This window comes from Drosophila albomicans, chromosome X (assembly GCF_009650485.2).
Source record: "Drosophila albomicans strain 15112-1751.03 chromosome X, ASM965048v2, whole genome shotgun sequence".
In the NCBI taxonomy this organism is placed as follows: Eukaryota; Metazoa; Arthropoda; class Insecta; order Diptera; family Drosophilidae; genus Drosophila; species Drosophila albomicans.
In genome coordinates this window covers 22,813,602-22,826,675 of record NC_047627.2, presented here as the reverse complement: position 1 = coordinate 22,826,675, position 13,074 = coordinate 22,813,602, and the positions used below count along the sequence as shown (strand labels likewise).

General features: G+C 42.4%; 5 protein-coding genes across 5 annotated transcripts; 3 read left to right on the top strand and 2 right to left on the bottom strand.

Annotated features, from left to right (window-relative positions):
* Window positions 1-60: 60 nt before the first annotated feature.
* Window positions 61-3,010, top strand: LOC117575662 (partitioning defective protein 6). The gene is made up of 4 exons (XM_034259952.2): window positions 61-359; window positions 562-790; window positions 862-1,253; window positions 1,312-3,010. The coding sequence occupies exons 1-4, from the start codon at window positions 282-284 to the stop codon at window positions 1,717-1,719; spliced, it is 1,107 nt and encodes a 368-aa protein (XP_034115843.1). The 5' UTR covers window positions 61-281; the 3' UTR covers window positions 1,720-3,010.
* Window positions 3,011-4,021: 1,011 nt separating this feature from the next.
* Window positions 4,022-6,551, bottom strand: LOC117577475 (lymphokine-activated killer T-cell-originated protein kinase). The gene is made up of 3 exons (XM_034262360.2): window positions 5,997-6,551; window positions 5,251-5,609; window positions 4,022-4,984 (listed from the first exon to the last, which is right to left on the bottom strand). Exons 1-3 carry the CDS (start codon window positions 6,254-6,256, stop codon window positions 4,413-4,415), a joined length of 1,191 nt encoding a protein of 396 aa, XP_034118251.1. The 5' UTR covers window positions 6,257-6,551; the 3' UTR covers window positions 4,022-4,412.
* A 301-nt stretch (window positions 6,552-6,852) lies between these two features.
* LOC117577577 (exopolyphosphatase PRUNE1) lies at window positions 6,853-8,672 on the top strand. The gene is made up of 2 exons (XM_034262415.2): window positions 6,853-7,020; window positions 7,160-8,672. The coding sequence occupies exons 1-2, from the start codon at window positions 6,973-6,975 to the stop codon at window positions 8,366-8,368; spliced, it is 1,257 nt and encodes a 418-aa protein (XP_034118306.1). The 5' UTR covers window positions 6,853-6,972; the 3' UTR covers window positions 8,369-8,672.
* A 559-nt stretch (window positions 8,673-9,231) lies between these two features.
* On the bottom strand, window positions 9,232-11,018 carry LOC117578152 (60S ribosomal export protein NMD3). The gene has a single exon (XM_034263371.2). The coding sequence runs from the start codon at window positions 10,893-10,895 to the stop codon at window positions 9,309-9,311; it is 1,587 nt and encodes a 528-aa protein (XP_034119262.1). The 5' UTR covers window positions 10,896-11,018; the 3' UTR covers window positions 9,232-9,308.
* A 308-nt stretch (window positions 11,019-11,326) lies between these two features.
* Window positions 11,327-12,389, top strand: LOC117578153 (RING-box protein 1A). Its single transcript, XM_034263372.2, has 3 exons — window positions 11,327-11,485; window positions 11,609-11,636; window positions 11,907-12,389. Exons 1-3 carry the CDS (start codon window positions 11,408-11,410, stop codon window positions 12,125-12,127), a joined length of 327 nt encoding a protein of 108 aa, XP_034119263.1. The 5' UTR covers window positions 11,327-11,407; the 3' UTR covers window positions 12,128-12,389.
* Window positions 12,390-13,074: the final 685 nt, after the last annotated feature.

Here is a 13,074-nt window from a genome sequence, read left to right as displayed (position 1 = left end):
ATGCATAACTATCGATGCATGTTGATTGGACTGAAAAAAAAAACTAATCGCTATGTCTCGATGTTTTTTTTTACTCAAACGCCAACGCATAATTTAGTTATTTTTTTATAGTTGTAAGATTTTGTCGAACTCTCTAATTTATTGAACAATTTTAAAAAATTGCTTGGCGCCGCGACGCACTGCATCCTTTGTTGCGAGTTGTGTTTGTTGCGTGTGCGCTGCATGTTGCGTGTGTTGCTGTAAAATTGTGAAACGAGTGCAGCCAATAAAGAGGGCAAAAAATGTCGAAGAATAAAATCAACACAACGTCGGCGACGGCGGCGAGCGCTGAATCGACGCTCATCGAAGTGAAATCAAAGGTATGCCCAAGAACAAGTACATTTCCAAATATCCCTTCTAGCTTACACATACACTCACACACAAACACACATTCAACTGGTGACATGCTGATTCATTCACCCAAAAAGAAAAAAAAAAATTAGTGGCAACAGTTGTCAGCTAGTAGTTGGCTTAGAGAGGGTTGATAGTGATGATGATAATAATGGTATGCAATTTGAACAGTTCGATGCCGAGTTTCGACGCTGGAGCTTTAAACGGCACGAGACTGAGCAGAGCTTCGACAAGTTCGCCACGCTCGTCGAGCAGCTGCACAAGCTGAGCAACATCCAGTTTCTCATACTCTACATCGATCCGCGGGACAACGATCTGTTGCCTATCAACAACGACGACAACTTTGGGCGTGCCCTCAAAACAGCTCGTCCGCTGCTACGTGTGATAGTGCAGCGCAAAGGTAAGAGAGGCAGAGTTATATACATATATGTATATAGAGTGAGTGATCCAATATCGGAATTCCTATTACAGATGACTTGAATGAGTATTCAGGCTTTGGCACGATGAAGCCACGCAATCTGATTGGCAGCATTTTGGGGCATACGCCAGTGAAGACCAAGGCACCATCGATATCGATACCACACGATTTCCGTCAGGTGTCCGCCATCATTGATGTGGACATTGTGCCCGAAACGCATCGTCGTGTCCGTCTGCTGAAGCATGGCAGCGATAAACCATTGGGTTTCTATATCAGAGACGGCACTTCGGTGCGTGTGACGGCCAGCGGCTTGGAGAAGCAGCCTGGCATCTTTATATCGCGTCTGGTGCCGGGCGGATTGGCCGAAAGCACCGGCTTATTGGCCGTCAACGATGAGGTGATCGAAGTCAATGGCATTGAGGTGGCTGGCAAAACGCTCGATCAGGTGAGTGAAAGTTGTTGCATTCCGCATTCGAAGTGAATTCAAGTGTTTTCAATTATAGGTAACCGATATGATGGTCGCCAATAGCTCCAATTTGATCATCACAGTGAAGCCGGCCAATCAGCGTACGCTCACATCGACGCATCGCGGCAGCTTCTCGCGCAACAGTCAATTGTCCAGCGGATCGCATCACACGAATCACACAAACACCTCCGATGAGCTGGAGCACGACGATCAGGATGATATTGTTGATCTAACCGGCGTAACACTGGACGAAAGTCCAACGGGTGGCGGCGGAGCAACTGTTACAGTGACAACCACATCATCGGGAGCTGGAGCAGCTGGAACAGCAGCGCACAGTCATCAATCGCAGTCATCGTCATCACCGTCCACGCATCACAAACAGGCCGCCTCGAATGCGTCCACAATTATGGCCAGCGATGTCAAGGATGGCGTGCTGCACTTGTAAAAATGCAAGCAACAAAAAACAAACAAAAAAGGGGAAAAGACACAACCTACACATACACTACACACCCACACATACAAGCATATAACATATATGTATATTTATAATATTTTTGGTACACATTCCACATTTCCAGTTTTATGCACGAACTTGTTTTAATTTCATTTTCCTTGCTGCGAAACTATTGTATTTTAATTGTAAGCATTAATGTCCCTTATATTTTTTGTTATATTCATATATCCTTCATGTGTTAACATTAGTTAGAGCGAGCAAGGCAGTCACGAGTGAAAGAGAGAGAGAGCAGCTTTGAGTTGTAATTGTAAAACAACAAAAAATTGAATTGCAATTATAACTCGATCTTGAACATTGCATTCCATTAATGTACTTTGCGGCACACACACACACACCCATACACACACAACAAACTAATTCGATGTACTTACAACTTAAAACTTAAGCAAAATGTTTTGTTTCCCTATTATTTTTTTTAATTGAATTTTAATGCGTCATTTTTTTGTAACGTGTGCGAGCTTAAAAAGTGTTACTTAATATACATGCTATACATATATATATATATATACATATATTTATACATAATATACATACTACATGTAATGTATGCTTTTTCATTTTGTGTTTAAAATACTCGTTCAAGTTTTGTTTGTATTTCGTAATTTGTAAGCAGGAAGAAACGAGGAATCGAAGAAAGATGAATGATGAACAACTACCAAACACCAACAGCGCCTTTAAAAATAGCAAACCTACATTAATATACACTATACTATATAAATTATACTAAAAACTAATAACTATATATCAACTATTATTGTAGTCAAATTGAGACAAAAGACACTAAAAACAAAAAACGATAAAGATAAAAAAAAGACAGCGACTTGAAGTTAACATAACACATATGAGACAGGCATATTTTAGATATATATAATATATATACGATACGATATACACATATACTTATACCATGTAGTTAGAGTTATAATCGAAAAAGAGTGTACTAATCTATCCGCATACCGAATACCCTATACTTTTACCTCTTACTCTTCTATGACCTCAGCTCATTTCCTTAGATTGTGTCAAGTGCAACAACTGACGCAAGTTAAATCAATTAATACACACACACACACATAACTCCAATCGAACAATTTCAAAATATACATTACATTATTACAAACACAAGAACAAGAAAAACAATATAAGACAAAGTAATATTTTGATGCATGTACTTTTAATAAATCAAAGTGAACTTTTCAAAGTGCACTGAAAACTTTAATTCTAATTTCACGATTTCTTAATGAAAGATGGGCGAAGGAAGGGAAAAATGATTATAATGTCGATACGATTTATGATGGGGATATATTATTTTGTATTTATAATTTAATTATCTTATTTTCGAAAAAAGCTATATCTCGACCTAATCCTTGAGCATCCTGCAAGGACCTACCCCTCTGTAATCAGCTTATTCAGTAGAATCAAACTGCATTCAAGAATTTCAAAAATCCTTCCCAAAAATATTCTCAACTTTTTTTCGAGGGGAAATATTGAAAAATTTCGAAAAAATCATAAAATCCTCCTTATCTCGCCCATTTGAAGGACGATCAGCATGTCCTTTGGCACACAAATAATTATAATCTATACAACTCGATTGATATACCAAAAAGACCAAAAGTCCTTACAGGAGTCGAGATAAAAGGAATTTTTTGTGTACATAAATTAGGCTATAACTCATGAATGTCCTTGCGTATCCTGGCAAGCGACATGTCAAACGGTGCGTATTAATAATGTCTATCAACTGGCCAAAGGACATTGCGATCGTCTTTGTGGGTCTCAAGTTATACTGGAATTTTCAATTTCGGCCTATTTTTCTTGGTCTTTAGACTGAAAAATTCAAAGTTTTGGATTCTTAGATGATCCGATATTTTATTGATGCCAATTGATAGAATCAATCTTTATAATCGTAGGAATACGTATCCTTTAAAAATACGGCAAGATATGGTCAAGATATAGTTATTTATGTAACTATAAATATCCAAATGAAGGCGAATAAACAATTATGATATATATAAATATAAGTTTCTTTCCGTTCCATAGATATTGTAATACAATCCATGAATTCGCAAACGTAAGTTTATCTTTGCACTAAGTAAACTTTATGTCTGTGAAAGTTGACTCTCTGTTTATTGTGGTTCGAAGAAGCGATAAATAATACCCGAGTTTTATGTTTTTATCTAATTTGTTTATATTTGGAATAATGAACAAAAAAAAAAATGAACAAACTTTTGTTTTAGTTTTCGTTTTAGCTATTTTCATACATATGTATATAATATATAAGGAATACTTGGAATAGTTTGTTATATGCGTTAGGACTTATAACTAAATTGAAATGTTTTTGTTTTGTTTTTAATACAGACTTGAATTCAAATTCAATTGAATGTTTAGAGTTATGTTACGTACTGTTTTTAGTTTGGCTTGGCATGCGATCAATCGTCATTTTCGTTTTTACAGCGAATTGTTTTTTATTTTTTAGGTACACAGGATAGAAATTTTCGAGATAGAGAGATGCAGTTAAGAGAGAATCAGAGAGACAGAGAGAGATTACGAATTAGTTTTTGTTTGTTGGCCACATACTGTACACGCGCATAATGAACTTATACATAAATTTATAATTATAGTTATAGCGTTTAATCGCTGGAGACATCGCATGCGGTGGCCACATTGGCTGCATTGTTCTCGAAGCACTGCCAAATGGTCCGAGCAGCGGGTCGATCCTCGCTCAAAGCATTGGTGCACAAATAGAACAACTCCACAATGCAATTGTAATCGTCGCTGAGCTGGAAGGCAACCGGCAGTGGTGGACGTGTGCCATACGCTTGCTCGATGTGTGTCATCGAATAGTCAGAAATGTCATTCTCTTTTGTGTCATCCTCATCTACATCTGTATCACCATCGTCATCTCCATCATCCTCTTCATCGATGCTCTCTTCAGCTGGTGTTGTGTCCTTTGGCATCGTCGTCGTCGCTGTTAGACTATCATCGTTGTCATAGCTGAGCTGTTTGCGTTGCGGCAGTTCCTGTGAGCTGTCCATGTCCATGGTATTGTTGCTGCTATTAAAGGCGGCGTCCAGTTCCAGTGTGTGTGGCGGCACCAGAGCCAATGTCTCATAGATGATAAGGCCGAAGCTGAATATGTCAGCTTTGCTGTCAATAATCTCCACTTCATCGATAATCTCCGGTGGCGACCAAAGCGTTGTGCCTGCAAAATGGTATAAAACAATTTAGCATCGTTCCATTGTCTTTTTTTGAGAGAGAAATGAATTACATAAAAGTTCTTCACTTGAACAAACTATTCTCAACAATTATAGATAGTTTTGTTTTTAAGAAATGAATTACAGACAAATTCTTCAGATGAACACAAACTATTCTCAACAATTAGGGATTCTAATATTGATTTACCGAATTATTCGAAATTGTTGATCCTTAATTGAACAATAAGAACAGTCAAATGAGAGGACAACTTACCCACATACTGTAGATGGGGATTCTTTTGAAAGCTGATTTCGCCATTCTCGTCCAACGGCAGTGTGACGCCAAAATCGCAGAGTTTACAGATTTCAAATTCACCCTTGACCAGGACATTGAAGGACTTGAGATCGCCGTGCAGCAGACGCGCCTCACAGTGCAAAAAGTCGAGAGCATGCGCAATGTCCATGATCATTTTGAAGGTGTGTTTGGCGGGCAATGGGCCGAGATCCTCATCGTGACGCTCCTCCAAAATGGAGCCCAGCGAAGTGCTGCACATTTCCAAAGCCAGCGTATCGATACCCTCCGGCGTCTTGATGACCCCACGAAAGCCCACAATATTGGGATGATTAAGTTTGCTGCAACAAATAAGTGAATATTATATATGCATGTAGGTAGAAGAACAGTTCAAGTGATAAAAGGGATAAAGGAAGTAAGATAAGCGATCAAGTCGAGCTGGTAATCAGCGACGTTGTCAGCAGATCAAATACAATTGTGCTGTGTGTATAACGGAATTATGTACACCAAATGCACGCACACACACATGAGACGCAGCAGCCTTACACGCATGCAAGGCTCACACAAGCACACACGCACACAACAAACGCAGCCAGCCACCGCCACCGGCTCGCCCACGTGTGTGAATGTGTGTGTGCGTGTGTACACAGCAATTGTTGAAAATACACACACACACACACACACACGCAGACATTCATACACATGTGTGGGACCTTTGGAGGACTCACCGCAAGATGGCTGCTTCGTGCACGATGCGCTCATTATAGACCATCTCTTTTTTGGCCCGGGTGCGCTGTGTTATACGTTTGACCGCCCACGGCGAACGGATTTGTCCATGCTTGGGTGACCTGTCCAGGCGATATACACTGACACCGGTGCCATGTCCCAGTGTCTTCAGCATTGGCGATGGCGGTATTCTGATTGGTGTGCTATTGTTTTGCACATTCTCCATGTGCAGGTTGCGCAGTTTGCGACGCGGCGTATCCATATTGTATTCTTTTGTGTGGGCAACTGGTGAAACTCGACCACGAACCGCAGCGGCGCAGGAGGTGGCGCAAGGGGGTAAATTGTTGATTTAGAAATACAAGTTGGGATATCTTCTAATGTGACGCGCACAAAAACGCCGTTTAATTGAAATGAAGGGATGGCTAAAACTAACTATCGATTACACGCGTTGTTATTGTATCGCACCGTAGCTTCGAATGCCTCATGTCATCGATAAGTTGGGCGCTACATTCAAAAAGTAATCTATTTTCAACTACAATTTCAACATGCATGCAAGATATGCTGTAATTTAATAATTTTAGTATACAGCCTGTCAGTAACTGATTTGGATCAGGCTCAAAGTTTGCTTGCATTTTTCTGCTTGCCTTGGAGCTGCGTGTTTATATCGAATGCATATTTGAAGCGACAAGCGCCACAGCGATAAATTGTCTATCGAAAATAAAGTTGAATATAACGGTTACCACATTTAAATAATATACATTTCTTGCAACTTTTCTGTAAGACAAATGAGAACAAATGATTTGTGTTTGCCTAGTGAACTGTGCCATCTTAATCATTATCGATAAGTGCTGTGGGCTTTTGCCTATCGAGTGTGTACTCGATTAGCAAGTGACAACTGTAGCTTTCGCATTGCATCGCATCGCATTCCTTTTGCCCCGATTGTTGTTTTTATTATTTCATGTGACTTTCCCGGGGATAATGTGTTTCCTGCGCTTTTTGATGCAAGCGCGCTCCACGCTTGGCCGCGTAAGTGCAACGTTTGTGTGCGTGTGTGTTTTATTCCTGCCAGCCAGCTTCTGGGCTTTACTCATATGGCTTCTCTACTCACTCTCACTCACTCACCCCCTCTCTCTCTCTCCCACTCACTCTGTTGCACTCCCAATAGTATCTGCAAGCTGAGAAGGCAACAGGAAGCGAAACAAATTTGAGGAAACTGCACATTGTGCTGGGCAACGAATCATGCGATCTGGACTCCGCCGTTTCCGCCCTGACACTGGCTTTCATCTATGCGCAGCGACAGCAGGAGCACGACTTTCTGCCCGTCCTCAATATACCGCGCATTGATTATCCCCTCAAGACCGAGGTGCGTCACATGCTCAACAAGTGCGAGATCGATGCCCAGTTGCTCTTGTTTCGCGACGATTTGCCGGAGCAGCTGCGCAGCGACATCAGCGTCATACTCGTGGATCATCATGTGAGCAGCACCAGCTTGGCGCCGTTGGTGAGCGAGATCCTGGATCATCGGCCACTGGATAAACAGCATCCAGTGTTGCAGCTCCTGCCTACACACTGTGTGCGTCACATTGAGCCCGAGGTTGGCTCCTGTGCCACGCTGGTGGCCGAGCGCTATCTGGCCGAGGAGCAGCCACGTTCCAGTTGCGTCAGCCGCCTGTTGCATGCCACCATTGTGCTGGACACCATCAACTTTTCGCCCGCCGCGCGTCGCTTCTGTGCCCGCGATCTGGCCATGGTGGAGCTGCTGGAACAGCAGCAACAACAAGGCACCGAGACAACTGTTGACGAAGATGAAGATGTGCAGCTACAGCGTCTGCAGCTCTTCGAGGAGCTGGTCGCAGCACGTGCAGACATCAGTCAACTGTCGCTGGCCGAGGTTCTGCGCAAGGATGCCAAGCAGCTGCGGACGCAGCGCAACAATCTGCCGCTCGCCGGGCTGCCGATGTTGGTGCGCGACTTCATCGAGCTGCCGGATGCGGAGTTGGCCATCCGACAGTTTGCCGGCGACTCGCAACTGTTGATCATCCTGGGCATGTTTGTGGCACCAGGCACGGGGCAGGTGCAACGTGATGTGGCACTCATTCCGCTCTCGCCACCCTGTCCACTCCTGGAGCGAGTGCGTCGTGCTCTGCTGGATTGTCAGACGCCAGCGCTGCAACTGCAGCCGCATGCCGCCGACAGCAACTTCATGGGCGGATGCTTCATGCGGCAGCTGAACGTGCAGGCGACGCGGAAACACATCTTGCCCGTGGTCCAGCGTGTCCTGACCGAGTGGGAGGCAGCGGAGGAGGCGACACAGCACTGTGACTGCGACGATGTCTACTTCTTCAAGGAGAAACCCAAGCTGGGCCTCTCTTAGAGTGTCAAACCAATAGTTAATCCGTTGTTATGTGTGGATGCAACTCCCAATCTCCCTCGCTCTCCCTCTCTCTCTCTCTGTCTGTCTGTCTTTCTTTCGCTATCTTGCAAATCTTTTGTTATTCTGTTAGCCGAATTGTTTATGTATTAAGCACTTATTTATGTGTGTGCATGTGTGTGTGTGTGTGTCTGTGGGTGGGAGGGTGAGTGAGAGGAGGAGAGGAGCAACTCCCAAGATATCCAAATGTCTGTTAAGCCTTAATGTAAAATAAATGTATAATACAATCGGAAAGAGTTCAACTACATTCCAGAATTTCAAAAAGTTTCAATATTATCAACTAAGTATACCCGCTTTCCATAGGGTAGAAGGGTATTATGACTCGGTGCCTCCATGAAATGCTTGTAACAGGCAGAAGAAGATATCTCCGATCCTATAAAGTATATATATTTTTGTTCAACCGAGACTAAAAGGCCATATCCGTCGTGTCAGATCTCATTTTCTTTTCTATGTGTGCTGTATCCATATACCAAATATAGCCATTGGTATATTTTAAGATCAATAATATGGTATATTTTGTTCTTTATGGTACATTTTGAATGTATCACTATATATATATACCGATTATAGCCTTTGATATATATTTAGTATTTTTGTGGTATATTATTTTGGTATATTTTTAACTTTGATATAATTTGGATGAAGTACTATATCATTATACAAAATATATGCTTTGGCATTTTTGTAGTTTTGCGGTATAATAATTCGGTATATTTTGAGAAATAATAGCGCATTTTATAGCTTGCATTCAAAATGGATAGCGGTTATTTCACAGTCGAGCACAATTTATACTTTAAAGCACAATCTTGTCCTTTCAAATTTGTTTTTATTGTGCGAATATGTACATAGGAAATACATAAATAATTAAAAAAAAAAAAGCGAACTACAATTGTGGCTCCGCTTCGCCAACACCGTCGCCGTCGCCATCGCCATCTCCCTCGCCCATCTCATCATCGGCACACTCCAGTGTCAGATCCTCCAGCATCTCCTCAAGCGTTATCTGCGGCACATCCGCCGCCGACTCGGCGACAGTTGGCAGCTGCTTTTTGGTGTCGCGATAGACATTGATCTGGCCACGAATGTCCGCGTTCTCCTCGATGTCGTCGAGGAACTCGTGATAGTCGTGCTTGCTGCGCTCATCCGTCGCCTCATCCGCCAGATGCTTCAGCTTCCACAGACGCTGGCTGAGACGCGTCTGGCGATCGTAATGCTTGCGCACCAGGACGACATCGGGTATGAGGTCTGCAGGCAGTTTGTCAAACTCGGGATCGTTGATGTTCGCCTCGCCGGTGTTGTAGCCCAGCACGGAGTCACCCACCTTGAGCAGATGCCCCAGATGGGAGCGTGTATGAATGTTATTCTCGGCGATGCCCAATTCGGAGGCACGCACCAGCCAAATGTCACAGAGGGCGTGCTTGAAGGAGACGCTGCCCTGGCCGGGATAACTCTTGCGATCCTTTTCGTGTATTAGCTCAATGTCCATGACCACATACTCGACCAGCTGCTTCGGATTGCAGATTGCTTCGAACGGGGCACGGAAATAGACCTGTGATTGTATCTCAGCTATTTGGGCGGTCAGTGGATCAATCAGATGAATGCTGCTGGACACGCGATTCACGAGGCAAATAGGCGAAATGTTACCCAACTGTTGACGCAGCTTCTTGCTCAGGCAGACGGCGCTGTCCTTGGACACCGGCGCAATCTCCACCGACCAATTGTATTTGTAGTTGTAGTTGTTACTGTGAATATCATGGGAAATGAGACGCTTCGATGTGGTCACCTTGGCGGGCACCATTGTCTGCAGAAAATCGACCATACGACGCGCATGATTCTCGCTCGCATAGAAGAAGTCGAGGCCACCGTGCTCCGGCTTAATACCCAGCGTATTCTCGTGGGCCTTGTACTTGAGCACCAACTGCTCGAGATAATAGAAGGTCTTCTTGTTCTCCGCCCGCTGGCGCACCTGAACGAGGCAGCGCCAAAAGTCTTTCGCCTCGGTGCGATGGCAATCGTTGCACATTTGATTCTGCACCGTGAACTCCACGATGAACACTTGCTGCAGCACTGTGCCGCCAGAGATTTCGCCATGCACGGTCAGCTTCACTTTGATGCGCTTCGAGTGCTGCTCGGTCCAAATGAATCCAGCGTCCACGAGCTTCACATCCTTCAAGCCCTTCAGCTTCTTGAGGCAAACGGCGAGCAATTCACGCGACTCGAGCGAGGCTTGAATCCATTCGTTGGGCGGCTGCAGATAGCGTTCGCAGTTGCGACAGAAATGCAGCACCGCCTGCTTGGGTATGTTCTCTGTGATGTCGACGTGATTGCGCAGACAGGTGACGCACATATTGGCCGGATTTGGTTGGATCGCGACGCCACATTCACAGCACAGAATCATTGCAGTGCTCGCACTCCCGCTGATGCTGCTTGTGGCACCTAATGGGCTGACGCCGGCGTAATCGACGTGCTCCATACTTGATTGACACCTCCAATTAACCGATTGTTGTCCAATTTGAGAATAAATGCAATTCCAATTGCAGAATAACAAAAAACACGTGCAGCTATTTCACACTACTGCGCAATCAATGTTGGCTTGGACCTCAGTATGACCTGACTACAAAAATAAACAGAGGTATTTTATTATCACAAAATATACTAGCTGTATTGTTTATGCTCACTGCGGTTGTAGCAAGCAGCTTTTGAAGGTGATCTAACGATTAAATCTAACCACATTAAACAAAAAACAAATCTTTATTATGTAATAAAATTTACAATAATGCAATTAGTTTCTTCCAAATCACGTTATCTATTCGATAATGTTTTAAATATAAGCGAAATTATACAATTATTTTTATCGATGTTTGACATACTGAAAATCGATAAATATAATTCATCGGGCTTCACTACTATTATAATATCACACCACCTCTAATTGCTGACTTTGTGCAGAATCGACGAAATTCGGAAATTTTTAAGAAACGCAAGATGGAAGTTGACGAGGAAGAATTCGAGGTTCCCTCCAGCAGCAGTAAGGGCGAAAAGAAACGATTTGAAGTGAAAAAGGTAAATTGCCGCATTCGGCATCAAAAAACAGTAAAGATTTCATTCAATTTCTGCATCGTCACGGCGGCGCGGCGTGTCAGTAATTTTTATTAATTCTTCCTTTTGTTTCCAAACAAATTTCAGTGGAATGCAGTGGCACTTTGGGCTTGGGGTAAGTTGTGCAGTACACAAACAAAATAAAGAATAATACTCGGCGCCATCTTGAATGGCAGGAAAGGTGTCGTAAAGTGATTAATAAGGCGGTCGACAAGCATTACTAACAGTGTTGACTATTTAGCGATTTTCGCATTTCTTACGGAGTCAACAGCCTAAATCTAGCCATTTTTGTAGCCGTCTACTCAACGTTTTCGCTCTGAGTTGTCAACACTGCTGCAGATTGATGTTGAATTTGAAATGTATTTAATGAAAATGTATTCCACAGATATCGTTGTTGACAACTGCGCCATTTGCCGCAATCACATCATGGACCTATGCATCGAGTGCCAGGCGAATCAAGCATCGGCAACTAGCGAGGAGTGTACGGTGGCCTGGGGCGTTTGCAATCATGCCTTCCACTTCCATTGCATTTCCCGTTGGCTGAAGACGCGTCAAGTGTGCCCGCTCGACAATCGTGAATGGGATTTCCAGAAGTATGGACATTAATAAGAACTGGATGATGACGATAAACGCACAGCCATCCCACAAAATACTGATGCGCTGATCACTCTCCTCTAGCATTGCAAATTGTTATGGGAGTTATTTATTCGCTGTCTCCACTCATTGTACTTCACACACACACACACACTCACCAAAACACATACACCCACACAAAATATATATTTTTAAGGTTGAATGCGAAACTTACTATTCAGTAAAGTATAAATCTAAATGAAAAACTAAATAAAAAAAAAATGCTTTGCATTAAGCCAGTCTTTTTTATGTTATTAGATTATAAGCAACCTCAAGTGCAGCCATTTATTTCCCCAGGATTTTTATTAATTGAAATACAAAATAATGCTCCACTTTATTGCAAAGGAGCGTTCATTCAAACTGTGCATGTATTGGTGTGCCTCGCACACATTTCAAAGAAGAAAGAAAGAAGAATAAGAGTGAAGAACATGATGATGATCAATACGCTGGTAATGTATGTATATATATTTAATATAATTGTTGTATTGTAAATATATATTGTATGTATATATAGATGTCTGTATGTTTAATCGCATGTGTTGTGTATAACTAATTCCATATGCTAGTTTAACATAAAACTTAGGCTTAAACAAAAAATTCAAATACATTTTATCTGTATGGGTGTAACTATGATCTATGCATGTGTGTGTGTGTGTGGTGTGTGTTAAATTAAATTATTAAAAATAAACTAAAATTAACAAAGTGAACACTACAAAAAAGTGTGACCATGAATTTGCTTCTTATTTTTTTTCGTTTTTTTTTTTTTTGCAAGTTAACACAATTTTCTGCTTCTCTTCGCAACATGCTTGCACACATACACATGCAGCCGGCATATGCGTATGTGTGTGTGTGTGTAGGTGAACGCAACAACAAAACATTAGAAATACAAATACAAAATGTGCAATAAATATTTGATTGGA